Raw genomic sequence first — 17,977 nt, 5'->3', positions numbered from 1 at the left:
GGAGACAACTTAAATGGAGAGATTGGGGATCAGGGTGAGAGCCCCCAATCTGAGCGTTGTCGTAGTGCATAGACATTCTGTGCGACAATAGGACATATCTCTGTTGCTTGTTCTTCGTGGACCAAATTTGCCAAATTTTCCCTTCCTTTTGGTTATGGTAGCAAATGCTTGTTCCTTTGATCCCACATCATCTTTGGCTTTGAGTGTAGTCTCCTCAATTTTGCATAGAGACCAAAGTTCACTTAGTGGGGTAGCTTCCTTCTTGGCATATATACTTGATGTGAAGTTGCCCCAATCCTCAGGTAGAGCATTGAGTACTACAGTTGTTATTTCTTTGTTAGACATGACTTCTCCTAGTTCTTGAAGTTGATCTCTCATCTCAGAGATCTTCATGAAGTATGGAGCTATTCCTTCCTTTGATATCTTCATCTTGTACAAATCATTGCATAGTGATATCACTTCTCCAGTTGTGCTTATCGAGAATAGCTCTACTAGTTTATCATAGATTTCTTTTGATGTTTCAAATTTGGAAACATAAGGAATGAGAGAGTCCTTGATAGATTCTATTAGAATCCTTTGAGCTTTGATCTCATCCTTATTGTATTTTGCTAAGGCTTGTGTTTGTTCCTTAGCAAGGATAGTGATATTCCCTTTGATGTGGTCTAGAAGTTCATTCTCCTTGAGAAGTAAATCAATCCTCTTCTTCCATGCAAGGAAGTTAGTAGTCCCAACCAATTTATTGCTTTCCTTGCAAAAAGACATTGAGATATGTTCAGAAGGGGACATGTAAATACTTACTTGATTTTGTTTGTGACGAAGTAGTTTTGATTTCTTCTTGAAGACTTGATGGCTTGCCTTCTTGGATCTTGATGATTGTCAAATTGGCAAATTGCCTTCTTCAAATAGACTTGCTTGATGATGAGATTTTCTTGGAGAGTGGGACTTGACTTGTAGTGCTTTTTCCTTTGAAGATGGTGTAACTTGGTGTAGGTCCTTCTTTAGATGGATCTTCTTGTAGGTGCCTTTATATGAAAGGCTTCTCTTCTTGTTTTGTAGTCTTCCTTGATGGATAGTAGATGGTAGACCTTCTTGTCCTTGATGTATTTGAGACTTCTTGGCTTGATGCTTCAACCTTGTAAACATTCTTGAGATGTCCTTTCTTGATGTGTCAACTTATGAGTGTTCTTGAGATGCCCTTTCCTTGATATGTCACCTCCAATACCATGTTGAAGAATCTAGGGTAATTAGTAATGATAGGATTGTTCTAGCAATGATAACAATTTGTGAAGCACTTTTAATTTTCTTGTTAGCTTGATCTTCTTCCTTATTATTAGTGTATGTTTGTTTACTTCATCAAACTGCTACCAAAACACAAGAAACAAGAACACAAGATATTGGCTCTCTGCCAGGGAAAAACCTCTCTCTCTTAGAGAGGAAAACCCTTTCTCAAATTTCTCTTATTGAAGCTTCTATTGATCAATGCTAAACCCTAGACCCTTAACAAGAATTTCCTCCAAGCACAAGTCAAGTCCTTCCTTCTTCTGGTACTTTGTCTCCCGACACTCGTCCTTCGGCACTTCATTCTTCTTCCGGCAACTAATGGTAGATCTTGTTATGCTAGCTGTAGAAGAGATATTTCTCCTTGATCCTTAGTAGACCCCTTCACATATGAAGAGTACCTTATCCTTCATCCAACCGAGCACGTTCTTAAGATATAGCTGCAGGTCTGATATGGCAGCAGTAAAGCCCTAGTTTCTCACGTGCGTGGGAGGATTCTTTCAAGATACTTATGCTAGAGTCTTCCTTCCTTCTTCGCTTGAGTGAGCTTCTTCTTTGCTTGAGTGAGAGGCCTTATAGGCCTACTTTTCTTGCCCAAGCAACGAGATTATATGACTGTGATAGTAGTGCTGTTATGACAGCAGGAAGAGGCTCCTTTCTTCACATGTGTGACTGTAATAGGCCTTAAGATAGCCCCATTACACTTCTGTCTTCTTCCTCCTTTCTTCACTGCCCTTGGAGACTCTTCTTTTGTCCTTATAGTACCCTTTTCTTGCTTCCTACGTTCGCTGATTTCAGAGGTGAATATACTTGACTTTGGAGGAGTGGACAGCCTCTATATATAGAGGTCTGTCCCTCCTTTAGGCCGACTTGAGGCTGACTTGACTTTCCCAATTCGGATTTGCTTCTTTAGTGATGTCGTTGCATGGAGGAGACTTGTGACTTTGCTTGGAGGTATTCTTTTGACTCTAATATGTATATACACATGGTGTAACATGCTCATAAGGGTTTTCAACATTTCTTTTGATTCTTTGACTTTCCTATAGCACTTTGACATGTGCTAGACCTATCCAGTGAGCAAGAAACTCATTGATATAAATAACAAAAATAATATTTCTTTTATTTTATAAATACAAATATCAAAATTACATTTTTGAAGACCGAACCTAGTTACACTTTCTTCAACATATGCAAGGAACATGGCACTAAGGTTGACTTGTCATCTATATGAATCTTGGACGGATCCAGATCCAAATCTATATCTGATTAGGGGTTCCATGGATCCAGCCCCCAGGCCCAATGGATGTGGTTACACAACTTCTGCACCATTGAATGGTTATGCATTAGCAAAGGTCAATATACAAATCATGGATTCATCTACAAGTGATATTCTTCTCTCGTAACTGCTGTTTCCAATGTATTTAAAGTTTAAGCATAAAAGAAGCATCATAAGAAGCATTCTCATAAATACAAGTATCCAACACCTAACACCTCGGAAGGCAAGTTAATGGATGACATGTACTTTAAAGCAATGTACTGCATTCAAAATATATAATACAACCATAATACACAATGAAGAGAGTTTGTTGTTAGGCGATGGAGGTGGTTTACCACCAAGGTTTGTGCATTTTCGATCAAGAAAATGTCATTATGGCATCTACCAAATTGTGCAGTTATTGCTTCTTGGTCTTGAGACTGCTGAAATTGGGCAACTGCATGATTTCGATTAAACCAAATAGAAGGGAATATTTTATTCAATATGACAATTCTTAGTGTGTAGGCTAGTTTGATCTATTCTATCTTGTTTGCACAACATGAAAATGATCAAAGAACTTAAAATGTTGCATGTGTCAAGTGCATATCTTCCGTCACATGTGCAAGTATTAGCACATATGATTAAAAGATGAAAACTGATGTTTCTTTTCAGGCACATGTCAACAAAAGAATTGTTACCAAGTCTGATTATTTTGTTGATAATGGTTTGCAGTTTTAATCCCACTAATTCCTACATATGGATTGAACTGTATGCTGCTCCAACAGATAAAGATTTAAATTTCATTGGCCGTGTAAGTGATTGTAAGATCCCCTAAGTCTTCATTTTTTTTACAGTTATTGTTAGTTTGAGTGAATCCAGAAGTTTCATAATGTTTCAAATATATTGATAGTACTCTATGATGCAGACTATTCGATCTTGGTACGTGCTTGGTAGGTTGGGAGGTTTCAACTCCACAAATTTGCAGGTTCAATCACTTTTCTCCTTTCTCAAGAGTTTACATTGTTAATTTGTACAGAAATAATTGTGTATGGCTTTTACGCATTTTAACTTGCATGCTTGTGACCACTTTGTGACCAAAGAGGCATATTGATGGAAAGGGAATGAGAAATAACAATGAAGATTAATGAAAGTGTCAAAAAACATGTAATGTATTCCTAAAAGTGTTTGGTGGACCCCTAGGAGTATTTGGGAGCTCAAAAGGTTCAATGACTAATCAACAAACAACCTAATGTCCAAAGTTTCTAACCATTTGTTGGCACATGGAAGACAATGAGAGGTTGAATGTTAGCTTTCTAGGTTACTCCAGGAAGTGTTTACACCATGTTGGGGTGCTTCATGTGATGTGGGGTGCATGGTGTGTTGATTACCCTTGGTCGTTTCATGATCGACATACACATTGGAGTTACCATTCTTTTGAATTACTAGACCTAGACTTGGTCCTTCTATGGCATTCTTCCTTGGAGTGTTGGAGACCTGTGTAGCTAGTGGATTTCTTCATGGGGTGTGTACATGGAGGTTTGCTTGGGATGATGACTTACTTGGGTGGAGGAACACTGGGCATCTTGGAGGTGGGCATTGAGCCCTAGATGGCATGGGAATACTTGGTTGCTTTCATGGAGGCTTGTATTTGATGTGAAGGCACTTAGGTCGAGGAATGATTATGTAAGTATGGTGGACCTAAAGGTACACATGGCTTAGAAGATAGCATTGGAGGTATGGAGGCTAGTGGAGATGGAGCGTTGGATCCTTCTTGAGGAGCATTAGCTTTGGAGCCTTCCTTCTTGGACATGCATGCCATGGAGCTTGACATGTGTCAACTAGAGTTGGAGTACTTCACATGTGGGTCTATTTAATGATTAGGTGGGTTGCTTGTTGTGGACTTCATCCACTTTATGATTGTTGGCATCCCTCACCTTTCATATCAATAAAGGGAGGAGAGAGTCTTTTCATTACTTGTTCATATATAGACTCATATACTTGTGTTAAGATGTGAGAGCTAGATCAAGCTAGTCTCTTTATACCAGTGTTGATAATATCGGTATCGGCAAAATATCGGTGAGGGTCTAGAAAACATCTTATCGGAAATATCTGCGAAAATATCAGCAAAATATCGGCAAATATCAGCAAACATAAAAAATCAATTTTTTTATCAGATTTTTAAAAATAGCTGATATTTTCAAAATATCGCAATATTTTGCTGATATTTTGAAAATATCGCGACATTTTCAAAACAGAAAATATCGCGACATTTTCAAAACAGAAAATATCGCGATATTTTCTCAGCGATATATCGTTTTCCCGAAAATATTGCGATATTTTTGAATATCGCCGATATAATCAATAGTAATTTATACTATTCTTCATTGTATTTTCTCTTTTTTCTCGAGTTCTAGGGTTCTTAAGGGAATTGAAAGAAAGATGTTGATTTTTAATGTACCTTGGACAAGTGGTTTCCCATGGGTTAGTCTCTACCTAGGGAAAAGTGTCCAAAATAATTCTTTTCCTAAGTGTGACTTTATAAAGTGAAAGTGACTTTATAAGTGGTAAAGTCAATGTTAAATTATAAAGTGAAAAGTGACTTTAGACATAAAGTACAATGTGGGTACTTTATTTAATGGGTGAGTTAAAAAATAGAAAGTGAGAATTAAATGCACATTTATTTTCATCCCTTGATCTAAATGAATCTGAGCCATTAGATCTTAGGGTTGCCCAAAAGTCATTTAGGGAAACAAAAGGGGGAAAAGAAAAGAGACACTGCATTCATTCTTCATGAGTAGATTGGAGAAAGGAGGTTGAGAGCTGGAGAAAAGTTATGAAGGAGAAATTTGTTGCAGCAAGCTGAAGGAGTGATTTTTGGGCAAAGCTGGGCATGGAAATCAAGGTTTAGAAGACAACAGAAGGTACAGTACGAACAACATTGAATGTTGTGAGCTGCACGCCGTTCAAGAGAAGTTTTTGAATTTAAAAAAAAAAAAAAATCTGTACAGCGGTATGGAAATCCGTACAATCCATACGGTATATTCGTATAGTCGTATCTGTATAGTACATATTTTCAGCTTCAAGTGGGCATGGAAATCGAGGCAAAGTGGGCACAAAAATCGAGTCAAAGTGGGCACGGTTTTCAAGGAGTTTTGCGCTGAAGAGATAAGTTGTATTTTGCTATTTTGTTTTATCAGCAAATGTATTTTTCCTGAAATTGAAAGATAAATAAATTTGAAGAGCTCTCTAACAGGTTTTCCCCGGAGAAGATTGAAGGGGTTTTCCCTGGGTCTAAGTTGACCAAAAATCTGTGTGTATTTTTATATGTGTTGCTGGTCTGGTTATGTCCATATTTATTTTCAGCATGTGTTGACAGTGCGATGTGTTTTAATCTGGAAATTTCATTTCCAGAATTCTATATGTTTAATGTATGTTTATGAGAAAGGGCATTTAACTAAATGGGAGTGATAAGGTGAAATTAAAATTGGGTTGGGATTGTTGGAAAATTTTTTTAGTCTTAAAATATCAACAAAAGACTAGGGTTAGGGATTTTTCATAAAGTCGTAGAGAGGACACGACTTTGGGATAAACCTTAGAGGAGCATCCCTCACCTTTCATATCAATAAAGGAAGGAGAGAGTCTTTTCAATACTTGTTCATATATAGACTCACATAATTGTGTTAAGATGTGAGAGCTAGATCAAGCTAGTCTCTTTATACTATTCTTCATTGTATTTTCTCTTTTTTCTCGAGTGCTAGGGTTCTTAAGGGAATTGAAAGAAAGACTAGGGTTAGGGATTTTTCATAAAGTCATAAAGAGGGCATGACTTTGGGATAAACCCTAGAGGAGCAAAATAAAGAATTTGATCTGCTAACTCTTGTGAGAGAAGATTAGGGTTTTGTGGCATTTAGAAGCCTTAGTGCTACTTGGTGTGCTTATTGTGAAAAAAATAGAGGAGGACGATCTTGTACACTTGTGGGATGTAAGTCTATGTACTAAGGAGGATTTACTTGTTTACATGCTAGCTTGTTGAGGATCTTTGGTGGAGTGACCAACTTTGATTGGGGGTGATTCCTTGTTAGGAGTTGATGGCTAGGGTTTTCTTATGATATCCCTAGTTACAGTTTAGATAACTTGATTTGTATTAGCTTGTATTAAGGTTTAGTATGTACTTGAACTTTTAATCTATATATATGGAATGTTCTGGCTTGTCCAAACTATGTACTTGCAGATTTGAATTTTAGCTTATGTTAACTTTATGATTGAGTAGTTTCTAGAGCTTGTTATGCATGGTGATTTGGCATAACAATGAGCTGAATTTATTAAGTGATTTAACACCTATCTAGAAGGTAAAGGAACAAATTTACCGCTGCAATAATTTGCTGGAATAAGTCATTTTCAGATCTATCATATGCTTGGAAATTGTGTCCTACGTGTTGAAAGTTTGTGGTATAAGTACACTTGATTGATATTTATTTTCTTGTACTACATTGCGAATTGTATTGAAGAGAAGTGAAGTGTTTGTTGACATGTTACCCACCAAACGTGGGTGACCCTTAGGAGAAGTTTTACACCTATTCATCTCTTCCAACCGACAGCCAACAACACTTGCTGATATGTCATGCCATTTATATCTCTACCATTTGCATCAGTCATATGTTTCCTTTCCCATTTGTCAAGAGCACATGTTGGAAGGTGGGCTTCTGATCAAAAGGTACTTTATTCATTTTGCAATCGGGTGCTTATGCTTGTTTGTATTTGGGCATTTTGACATGGATTATTGGGTAACTTGGAAGAAAGAAGGGTCTTGGCTATACTCTTATTCCCTAACCTTAGAAAGGGGGTTAATTTTCAATCCTTGTCTAGTGGGACCTCCCCTAATGGTCCATGGCTTTATGAAGTGGCACTACTTGGGAAACCATGATTGAGATAGCGTAGCCCCATCTATCCCTATTCCATACTTACCACTTTCCATTTTACACTATGAGCCCCTATTCCACCTCCCTTCTTCGGGTCAATTGACTATTGGTTTCGTTGTCACCTAAGATGCACACTAGATGTGGGAAAAGTCTTCAACCCCACAAGGTGTGGTCTTTAAGGTGCAATGCTCAGAGAAGGGGTTGTCACCTATTCCCAACTCTCTCTGTTTAGGTTCTCTCCTAAATAATCCAAAAGGGTTGGTCCCTAAAGATGATTCTAAGAAGAAAACTTGCTAAAGATAACAAGCTCTAGGAGATTAACGATGTTAATTGAATTAGTTAAGGCTTTACCAATTTAGCAACTTGAATTAGATCTTAAGATTAGATTGATTAGCAAGTATGAACAATTAAGAGCATATAACAATCAATAATTTAGATAAATCAATTATGTTCACTAGATATCTTGCAAGACAAATATAGTTAGACCAGTGCCAAATATTCTTGCAAGAAATATATGCTCACAATGAATCAACAATACTTGCAAATGAGATATATCAAGAAAATCAATAAGTTGCACAATTGGATAAGCTGCAAAGCAAGGGGTTAGTGAAATAAAATCACAAGAGATTATGCACAACTTGAGATATGAGCAATAGAAATAAAATGAGACTTGCAAAATAACTAGAACTTGTATAAAAGAGAAATTCTCCAAAAGATAGAACGACATCAAAAGACAATGAGCATGTAATTGAAATTGACAAGTACAAGAGCAATAAAATGTAATGCTTGCAAGAAGAATGAAATACTCACAATTCAATTTGTACAATAACCAATTGCAAGATGAAACAAGGTTTTTTGAGTGTGTGATTGCAAAGTGGTCTTGGTAAATTTTAGTTAAAGCCTATTCTACGGTGAGACTTCCCCTCAATTCCTCAAAACTTGGTAAGGACTGAGGTGAATTGCAAGAAGCCTAGGATGAGGAGGCACTTGTAGTTCATTAACGATACCCATTTAGACTTCAAGACAACCCACGTGCCTTTGTTCCTACAAGGGCTCGACCACAAGAGAATTGCGAGGTCACATATTTTTAACCTCTGCTCCAAACTCAAATTTATTGAATTGAATGACGATTAGGGAAGGTTGTCCTATATTTCTATCAACCAAGCTTATGCTTGGAGGTAAATTTTAGAGAATGCTAAGCTAGATCTAAAATGCAAATTAGAGAATTAATACAAGTGCTCAAATTGATGTACAATTAGAAACCAAAATGCTCAAAATGTGAAATGACTTATTGGAATTTAAGTTAAAAATATCACTTCACTTATAAATGGTCGATTCAATTGATTATAATGTGCTTTAAGAGTGTTCAATGACGAATAGAGCAAATGCGAGTTATACAATGAGGAACAAGTAAATAAGATCAAAATGCTAATTAGATCAAGATGTTAGAGAGACTACCTTAACTAGAATGCAAATGAGATCAAGACTAGAGCCACCCAAATGCAAATTAGATCAAGTAGTGAAATAAAGGAAATCTAGTTAATTAACAGGGGATTAGAAGATTATAGACATATATCTACTAATAGGATAATGCAAGAAACTAATCTAATCTAGCAAGTTAGTGACCAATCAATCAAGAAGATCTCCTACTAAATGAGGAGAAAGGATACCATGGTGAAAACCCCAAGCTCTCTCAAGAAAATTCTTTTATTATTATCACAAGAAAAAAATATGTTAGACAGCAAGAGAGGGTTTCAAATCTTTAAGGAGTGTTTTCAAAAACATATAACTTTGAAAAACAAAACCCCTTCCTCAAGATGCCAATGAGGAATTTTACAAGTCTCAAAACAACGAGTTACAATGAAATTTCCTCAATGTAAAACTCCAAGTCCTCCAAGGATTTTTTCTCAAACCCTTAGTTGTCCAAGCTAAAGATAAATGCGCACAAAGAGAGAGGGAGAGACCCTCTATTGCTCACGACAAAGGAAGAAAATGCCTCCAAAATTTAATCTTGAGCTTACAAGCCTTTGATGAGTGATCTCTTCAAAATTTTTAGGTGAATTTCTACTCAAAAATTTCTCTCAAGGGACAAGATGCCCAAGAGGGAAAAGATATCGTATGAGAGGAGAAAAAGAGCCTCTCTTATGTTTGCGGCTAAGAGAGATAGACTCCAAAAATGAAGACGACCTTCCAAAAAAAATTTCAATCTCAATTTTCAAGCCTCAAATGATGAATCTATCCAAAATCGAACTTGAAAAAAATGGGTTGAAACCCTAGCCATCTAGCCTCCTAGAGGAATATTTGTGCAATGTTAGTTTCTATAGCATTGCATAGGTGTTCTAGTCTCGACTTTGGTCAGAGAGGCTAAGAAACACAAGATCTCCAAAACCCAGAAAAAATTCCTGGTGAAAACACCTAGAGATAGTTCAATTAAGATAATTGATCAATAATTATATATTTCCCAAGTCTAACTTTGGAAAAGTGATTAATTAACAACAATTAATTGAGACATATGAAAATGCTCTAGAAACTCACACGGATTGAGTTTGAGCTGATCTTAGCCGTTGATGGAAATCTAATCATGGTCATTGGTTTACCAACGAGAGATTATAAGAGCAAGACATTGGGTTGGAGATAGACACATCGAGTGGGTGAATGATTTAGGCAGATCAAATTTCCCCAGAGAGCAAAGATTCAACTGGGAAGAGAATTCGAGCCAGGAGATCAGTAGCAGAGGCAAAGGAGCAGCAGTAGAGTTTCCGTTGGAGGTTTATAGTGCCGGAAGAGCCAGCCAACGAAGGTCGAGTTATTCCTCAGGGCGCTGCGTAGGGGCTTGTGCAGAGCCTTAAGAGCCTCAAGGAGGCAATTTGATTTAGTTCAGGTGGAGGTCGATTCAGTTGCAGGAAGTTGGGATAATTTTCTAGAGGGTTGAAGGATCACTTCCAGAGTAGAAGCAGTCAGTCAGAGGCAGATTCAAGGCAGTTTCAAGTAGTTGCAATAGAGGACTGCATAACATTTGCGCAAAGGCCCGCATAGGGGTTATTGGACAGCTAGTTTGGGTGGCCAAATTGTTGCCGAATTGCTTGTAGAGAAGAGAAACATTCCCTCAGATATTTTGCTAGTAATTTCTCAGGAGATGATTTCTAGTTTGGCATCCATATTGTACTCAAAATTTTGCTGCTGAAGAATAATAATAAAACTCTCATCTGCTGCACTCGTTTTCCCACATTGGGTTTTTCTAGGGACATTTGTCCAAAAATAACTGTCAATTGTTATTGTGTGTCTACATCTATTTTGTTAGTTCCAGTTTATTTTCCGCAGTAATTTTTATGGTGAAGAAATTGCAGTGTGATTTATTTGTTATTTTGTCGTAACTAAATAAACTACATATTTAATCAGTTAGAAGAATAAATTCCAGTTGCTGCATTTCAAGGAATTTTCACACTTAGGGGTTTGGAGGAAAAATAAATGGCTCAAATTGATGAACAAGTTTAGGCTGGAGGCTTCAAAAATTTCGATGTGTATCTCTTTAAATTCCCAAGTGTTCATTTGCAAGAAAACTATGTAAAGCTCCTAGCCAAAAACCCTCCTCTCCAACTAGATCAATTCAAGCCAAAAAGGATAGAGACAAGTGTATACAAGAGAAATAAAATTATATACAATGAGGGTTAGAAATTTACAAAATTATTCAGAAAAAATTTACAAGTGCTAATCCAAAGGGTACGAGGACATCTCCACCCTTTAGTAAAAAATAAGCTCTTAAATAGAAAATTTATTCAGTTAGTGTTAATTTTTCTTAGGGCTATATTGTTTTTTGTTTTGATAATTGTATTTCATTATTTCCATATTTAAATTCATCCCATGACATCATATCATTATTTAGATTTACATCATTATTCAACAACATATGCAACTATGTAGAAAGAACAATATCATCATCAATGCAGCGGAACATAAAGGAACAATAGAAGAAAAACATGCACACATAGAGACACTAGGATTGGTTAGAGACGAGGTCAAAACCCACAATGGGGAAAACCCTTTCAATTTCTTCTTCTTATTAGATTGTCATTGAATGATTCAGTAAAAGAGAGTACAATGATCCATATCTTCATCCAGACAACCATCCAACAAACTCAACTAAACAACATCCATATGAGATGAGCCCAACAATGCTAATATTCAAAACCATGATTCAGAAGCTTGTAATCAACTATCACTATCTGTGGTCAACAAGTGAAAACTTCGGTCAACTGAACAACCAAATCCTAGAGTCCAGTCGTATGGATAGAGTGTCATGCATGTGATTGAAACCCTCCAGTCGCATGCATAGGCCTACATGCCAGTGACTGTAGTCGAAGATTGCCTTTTCCAAGCTTGCGATTGAGACCCAAAAGCGTAGAAACACGCGTGAGCTTCAAACCCTGAAATTTCTCCTTCGTGCGAACCGATTCTCAGCGGACATGCCTCAAACCTGTGCGAGCCAAAACCAAGAAAGAGAATAGAAGAATGTCTCATGATGATTTCCAAATGAGGTTGAGGTCACTTGTATTTATAACCTTCCATGGGTGACCAATTTGTTTTAGGGATGACCTGATCAAAGTTCAAACATGCACATGTGGGCTTATAATTCAAAAATACACTTTCCCTTGTCCAAATTGAGCGCTTAAATAGTCAAAATTGGTCTTCTCGAAAAGAGGAATCTTGTCGCATGGTTGGAATTTGTCACTGAGTTGCCAAATTAACACTCACTCTCAGCTAGCGAGAAATTCCAACTACATCATGTAATCATCGCAAGTATCCTGTCATCAAAACATATCCTGTCTCAAGTATCTCATCATCAAATGTTGTCACTACTCATCTCTTGCTTATTCCAACTTCTCTCTTGATTGTCCCTGCTCATATGTTGAACATTCTCGAATCTAAAAGAAGAAGAATTTGACAGCAGAGGGGAGCTTAAGTTACCTCCCTCTAACACGTCGAAGAGCACATCTCAATCTGAAACAATATTAAGGAGCACATCTTGTTGAAGAATCTAGGGCTAATGGAGTTAATGAGATTCTTCTAGCATGATAACTACTTGTGAGGTATTTTAATTTATCTTTTTAGCACAATCCCCACTTGTTCTTATTAGAGTGTGTCTTCTAATATTCATCAAATAGTTACCAAAACAAAGAGACAAGAACACAAGATGTTTGGCTTTCTGCGAGGGCCAAAACCTCTCCCTCTTGGAGAGGAAAACCCACACAAAATTATTCTTATAGAGATTCCAATTGACAAATACCAAGACCATGACCCTTGACCTATTTAGCCACTCCAAGACCAAGACACCAATCCTCTTCTTTGTCACTGCTTGAGATCATCATCAATGCTACACCACTGAGGCTTGCACCATCGAGATCTTCATTACTGTTGCAACACCATCGCTGCACCTTCATTGAGGAGTTGACCATAACAAAGAGATCATTGTTGCTGCACCATAACTACTCCTTCACTTAGATCATTGCTGCACTCTCACTTGAGATCTTCACCATGTCAACAAGGTCTCTATACTGTGTGAGAGCTGTATCGAGATCATGATCTTGCCTTCATTATGACCGAGACTATGATTGCTACTTTACCGAAATTATGACCGTGTTTAGTATGTTGAGAATGCATCACTGTGGGATCACCGAGCTTCTTCTTATCACAACCATACAAAGATTGTAACTGTCTAGAGAGCATGCTGAGTGTATCACTGAGATCCTTATTATCATACTTATGCCAAGAATGTGGCTGTGATTCTCTTCCTGCACTGAAAGCTTCATTGTTATAGCTATGCCAAGAGTGCTACCATCGAGGTCATACTGTAATTACTTACTGTAATTACACCCGAAGTTGCAGAGACTTGTGTTTACTCTCCTGCACCTCATCAAGACCCTCTACCACTGTGCTTGACCAAGACTTCAGAGATGAATGCGAAGATATCTCTGCTCCTTATCCGAAGTTGCAGGATGTCCGAAAATTTGCCTTTTTGTGGTGACCCTACACGCCTATTTATAATTGTTATGTCTCCATAAATAAGCCGACATGTCCACTGAACCGGTGCGTCACCTTTTATGAGCGGACTTGACAGTTATATATGTATTGAGGCCGACATGATTGTTATTCTTCAGTGCTTATCTTGCAGACTTCTTCTTGTGCTTATCTTGGAGGATCGTGCTTGTCTTGGAGGGCTACTTGTCATTTATATAGACTCATATTTTTCTCATGCTCAAGAAGAGCTTCTTAATACATGCCATTGACTCTTTGATTTATCCTAAAGCTCTCAATGGGAGATGCTACTAAATAAATAAACTTCTTGCTCATGAAACCCATGCAACAAGGTATAATAATAAATTCATTTTCCTTGTTTACAAAAATCAATGTCAAGAAGACTGAACCTAGTTACACTTTCTTCAACACCTCTCAACTTGAAACTACATCGGGGAGCTTAGTCTCAACCCAAAACAACATAGGGGAGCATATCTCAACCCAAAAACACATTAGGGAGCATATCTCAACTTGGAATCTCATGGGGGAGCTAAACATCTACAACCCCATATTGTGTAATAGGTGATATAGGGGAGCACATCACAAACCGTCCTATTTCCCACTGATCTTCCCAACAATGACCCTCAAAAGTCATGTAGTAGAACACATGCATCATAATCAGCTTGGGTTGTACGCCCCCAAGTACGCTGTCAACCCGTTGGCAAGACAGGGAGTGGTATTCCCAACAAGCCCTGCTTGTGGGTATGATACCAACTGGGGTATACTCTGCAAAGACCAAGATAGGGGAGCAACATCTCCAACCCTATGGGTAACAGATAGGGGAGCAACATCTACGACCCTATTGTCTTGAGATCCCTCAACCCCAGGAGCCCTCCATCTCAATTCCTCACCCTGGGAGCTCAGACAGGGGGGGAGAGCTCACTCAGTGTTCTCGATTAGTCCTGCTCTCTGTAAACATATCACCGTGCTCATATCTGGTAATCATCATGTCTCAATAGCAGTAGTCTCCTGTTCATACATGACATCAAATCAAATATTATGTTAGAACAAAATACATATATCACAATGAGGATATCTTGTTCAACCTCCCTCTCATGGAGGCAGCGACCACAAGCCTAAGCTTGTCTAGTACAACAACATTGTCTCAATATGTGAAGGTATCTTAGTCCCAACAATATATGGGATTCTCTGCCAATCAGATTCAAAGAGCTTCTTCATCCCGCTTCACAGCTAGCCATGCTAGCAACATCGTACTCGACCTCGGTTGTGCTTAAAGCTACAAAACTTCTTATTCAAAATATCATGGCAAATCTCATACTAAGGCAACACCCAGACATGCTCATTAATAACGATCCCAAACATCATCTGTAAATCCATGCAGTCACATATCTTAGGATGAATATCTTAGATAAAAAAAATGATCGTCCCATGCAAAAATCTCGGAGGGTGCTTGGCGCAACTGAATGTGTATGAAGCGGCTCAATCATGAATTCACTCAGGGTCTATGCACAACACACACATACACACACACATATATATGGATGGGTGTTCAAACGGAACATCAATGCCTCAATCCACTGTCGGTTACCAAGTCAAGTTCAACAGTATCTCTTCACACCTTCTTGAAATTCAATCGAAGTGTCCAAGGATTTGCATTTCCACTTGCCAAAAATTCTTCAATAGCTTCACATTGTAGATATTCTTTTCCCAATGCCATGATTCTTCATTTTGAACTTCATAGGCCATCTCCCTCTTACTTTGATTATCAAAGGCTCATTTCCTGTCAAGAATAGACCATTAGTACATAAAACCAAAAATCAAAGTCATACCTTGTGTTATCACCAAAATAAGACCCTGATAGGTTGCTCATCCAGTCAATCTCAGTGTAACTATTTCAAACCAATCTTTTGGCTGAGGCTTAGCCTCCTCAGCCTGAGAGGGCTCTCTCAAGGGTTAATGATATTGATTAAAGATATAGATAGATGGCTAACTCTATGGTTTGTGATTTTATATGTTTATAGGTTGAAAGATGGAGACTTGCTACCATTGGGTTATGGAGTCAGTGACAGAGATAAAGATAACAAATAGCTCTTCTTATAAAACTGAGGCTTGTATATACTTCAATGAAAGAGTAACACATTCAAGAAAGTCTCAATAACTTGAAGTTCATAGAAGTCAGAGCATGTGGGCATGAATTCTGAGTAATGATACATCAAGGTATTCAAACAGAAAGTATTGAAAGTGATTCATCAAAGTTTAATACTTAAAGGAAGTCAGAGCATGAATAACGATGAATTCTGAGTAATAAGTATTAAAACATTGAAGAAAAACATCCAAAGATAGGACCCAAGAACTCTATCCACCATAGTTTAACACTTAAAGGAAGTCAGAGCATGTTCCTTCATGAATTCTGAGTAATAAGTGTTAAGACTATGGAAGTAAAACATATCAAAGATAAAAGATAAAGCTCACTGAAGTATACTAAGAAATCTCAGCTTCAGAAAAGATAAACTGCCTTTGTATATATCAGTCGCTTCCTAGCATTTACATAAAAATGGACAAAAAGGTATATCTGGTTGAATTACAGATTAACAAAACATCTATTGGGCCATGGAGTCAAAGTAGTCTTCAACAAAACATCATAATCAGCTAAACATGGAAGTCAAGGCACTTGGAGTTTAGGTTTATAAGTGAAACAGTGACACAGTGAATAAACACAGTGTACAAGTATGTGAAGGAAGTTAGAGCATTTTCCAATGAATTCTAAGTAACACATGCTCATATCACTGCAAACAAGTAATTGGAAAAGGCCATAGAAACATCTAACACATAAACCCCTTGTGAATCTTGAGTAGTAAAACTGATCTTTGTATTAAGTTGAAAAACACACAGTCTGCTCCCATAACATAGCTTCTTTTGCTAATACAAATGCCAACCATTAGGAATTCGACCTCATGCTTCATATAGAGTCTTTACAACCTTGGATTCTATGATCCATCCTTAGGAGAATTCGAATTTCTAAAATTGACACCTATCTACTCATAAAACAAACTCTTAATTACAAGATGACAACTAACTATCTTTTAGGAGTCCTAATACAAATAGGAGTGAAACTCCTAAAACATGTTTCAACAACCTTATCTAAGACTTAAATACATTCTTTGACAGCTGCTAATCCATGTCTTCGACCTTTATGATGCCTCCAACATTGTTACCAACCCTGCTGATCCGTGACCTAACTGTCCAGAAACTATCTTTGAACAACATGTGTAAAACTGGAAAATTCTGATTTCTGAAAATATGGCTTCAAAGAAAGCCTTGTTTCTCTCAACTGGTAACACTTTTGAGGAAAGTGAGAGAGGTTATTATAGCTGGAGATTTATGAAGAGAAACCTTTTCCAGAATTCTAAAAGACTTTTGCATTTGCCCAGAAACTAATCATGAAGTGAACTACTAAAACCAGAAAACAAAGTTTTTCTCTCAATGACTTTCAACAGTTTTGTAGTGCAAGTTGGGTCATCAATTTCTCCCACCTCATAATGAATTTAAAGAAACTGAGAGAGGTTTTTGTAGTTAAGTATGTTAGGAAGAAAAACCTCTTTCAGTTTTCAAAAATGAGTTTTCAATTGCTCAGGAACCCCCTTGGAAGTTGACTACTAAAAACAGAAAAACAGGGTTTTTGCCTCATTAGCTTGTTTTCGTAGTGCAACTTTTATACCACTGTAAAACACTTCTTTGACCATTCTTTCTTTTGCTTTTCAATCTGAGTCTTCATCTGTGATCTTAATCTTTCCATCAGCAACACCAAAATTTGAAAACCAGTAGTCTTTACCTCCCAAATACATGCATAAAATGCCCAAAATTCACCTTCAGCAGTTTCGTAGCGCGCTACGAAACTACTGTGTATGCTCCCTTTAACATGGTTTTCAGAAATTTACAGTTTGAAGATATTTAACATTCTTCAAGGATTGGTGTCAACATCAAAAAGCATAACAACTTGACCTTTAAAAGTGTTTTTCCTCAAAATTTGGTCTTCACCTTAATGAAAGACTGACCTATAAATTTATCATTTTCTGCACTGTTTTTATCTGAAAAATAGGTGTTGAGACAGAGCTTATATCTTTTGATCCCTGATAGTTGTTACAAAAATGGAGGAGGTTTTTGTAGATAAGAATGTTTATAAGAAAAACCTCTCTCAGGTTTTTGAAAACCAGCTTCAGTTGTCCGGAATCTGCATTATAAAATCATGTATAAAACAGGAAAAATTCAGAATTTTGAAAATAGGTCTCAAAGGAAACTTCGAATCTCCAAATTGGTAGCACCTGGGAGAAATTTGAAAGAGGTTTTTGTTCCTTGTTATGTTCTTAGAAAAAACCTCCTTCAGATTTTTGAAACTCATCTTTATTTGCTTGAAAATTCCTTTTGAAACCAACAGCTCAAAACAGTCCAAGAAACACACAAATCCCCTTGCAGCTCCTGGTAGAAATACATG

At 37.3% G+C, this 17,977-nt stretch overlaps 1 protein-coding gene across 1 annotated transcript in view; it reads left to right on the top strand.

The window, feature by feature from the left end:
* Positions 1-17,977, top strand: part of LOC149208987 (uncharacterized) — a 209,679-nt gene that overhangs the window by 82,127 nt on the left and 109,575 nt on the right. Inside the window, exons 4-5 of the mRNA XM_089394188.1 lie at positions 3,266-3,344; positions 3,459-3,518. Of these exons, the coding sequence (XP_089250314.1) occupies positions 3,266-3,344; positions 3,459-3,518 (139 nt within the window). The remainder of the gene's footprint in view (positions 1-3,265; positions 3,345-3,458; positions 3,519-17,977) is intronic.

This window comes from Pinus tabuliformis, chromosome 1_2 (assembly GCF_031772625.1).
Source record: "Pinus tabuliformis cultivar Carrire ecotype Pingquan chromosome 1_2, CPIR1, whole genome shotgun sequence".
NCBI lineage: Eukaryota > Viridiplantae > Streptophyta > Pinopsida > Pinales > Pinaceae > Pinus > Pinus tabuliformis.
Note: the sequence above shows the minus strand (reverse complement) of the source record. Positions and strands in the feature narration are given on the sequence as shown.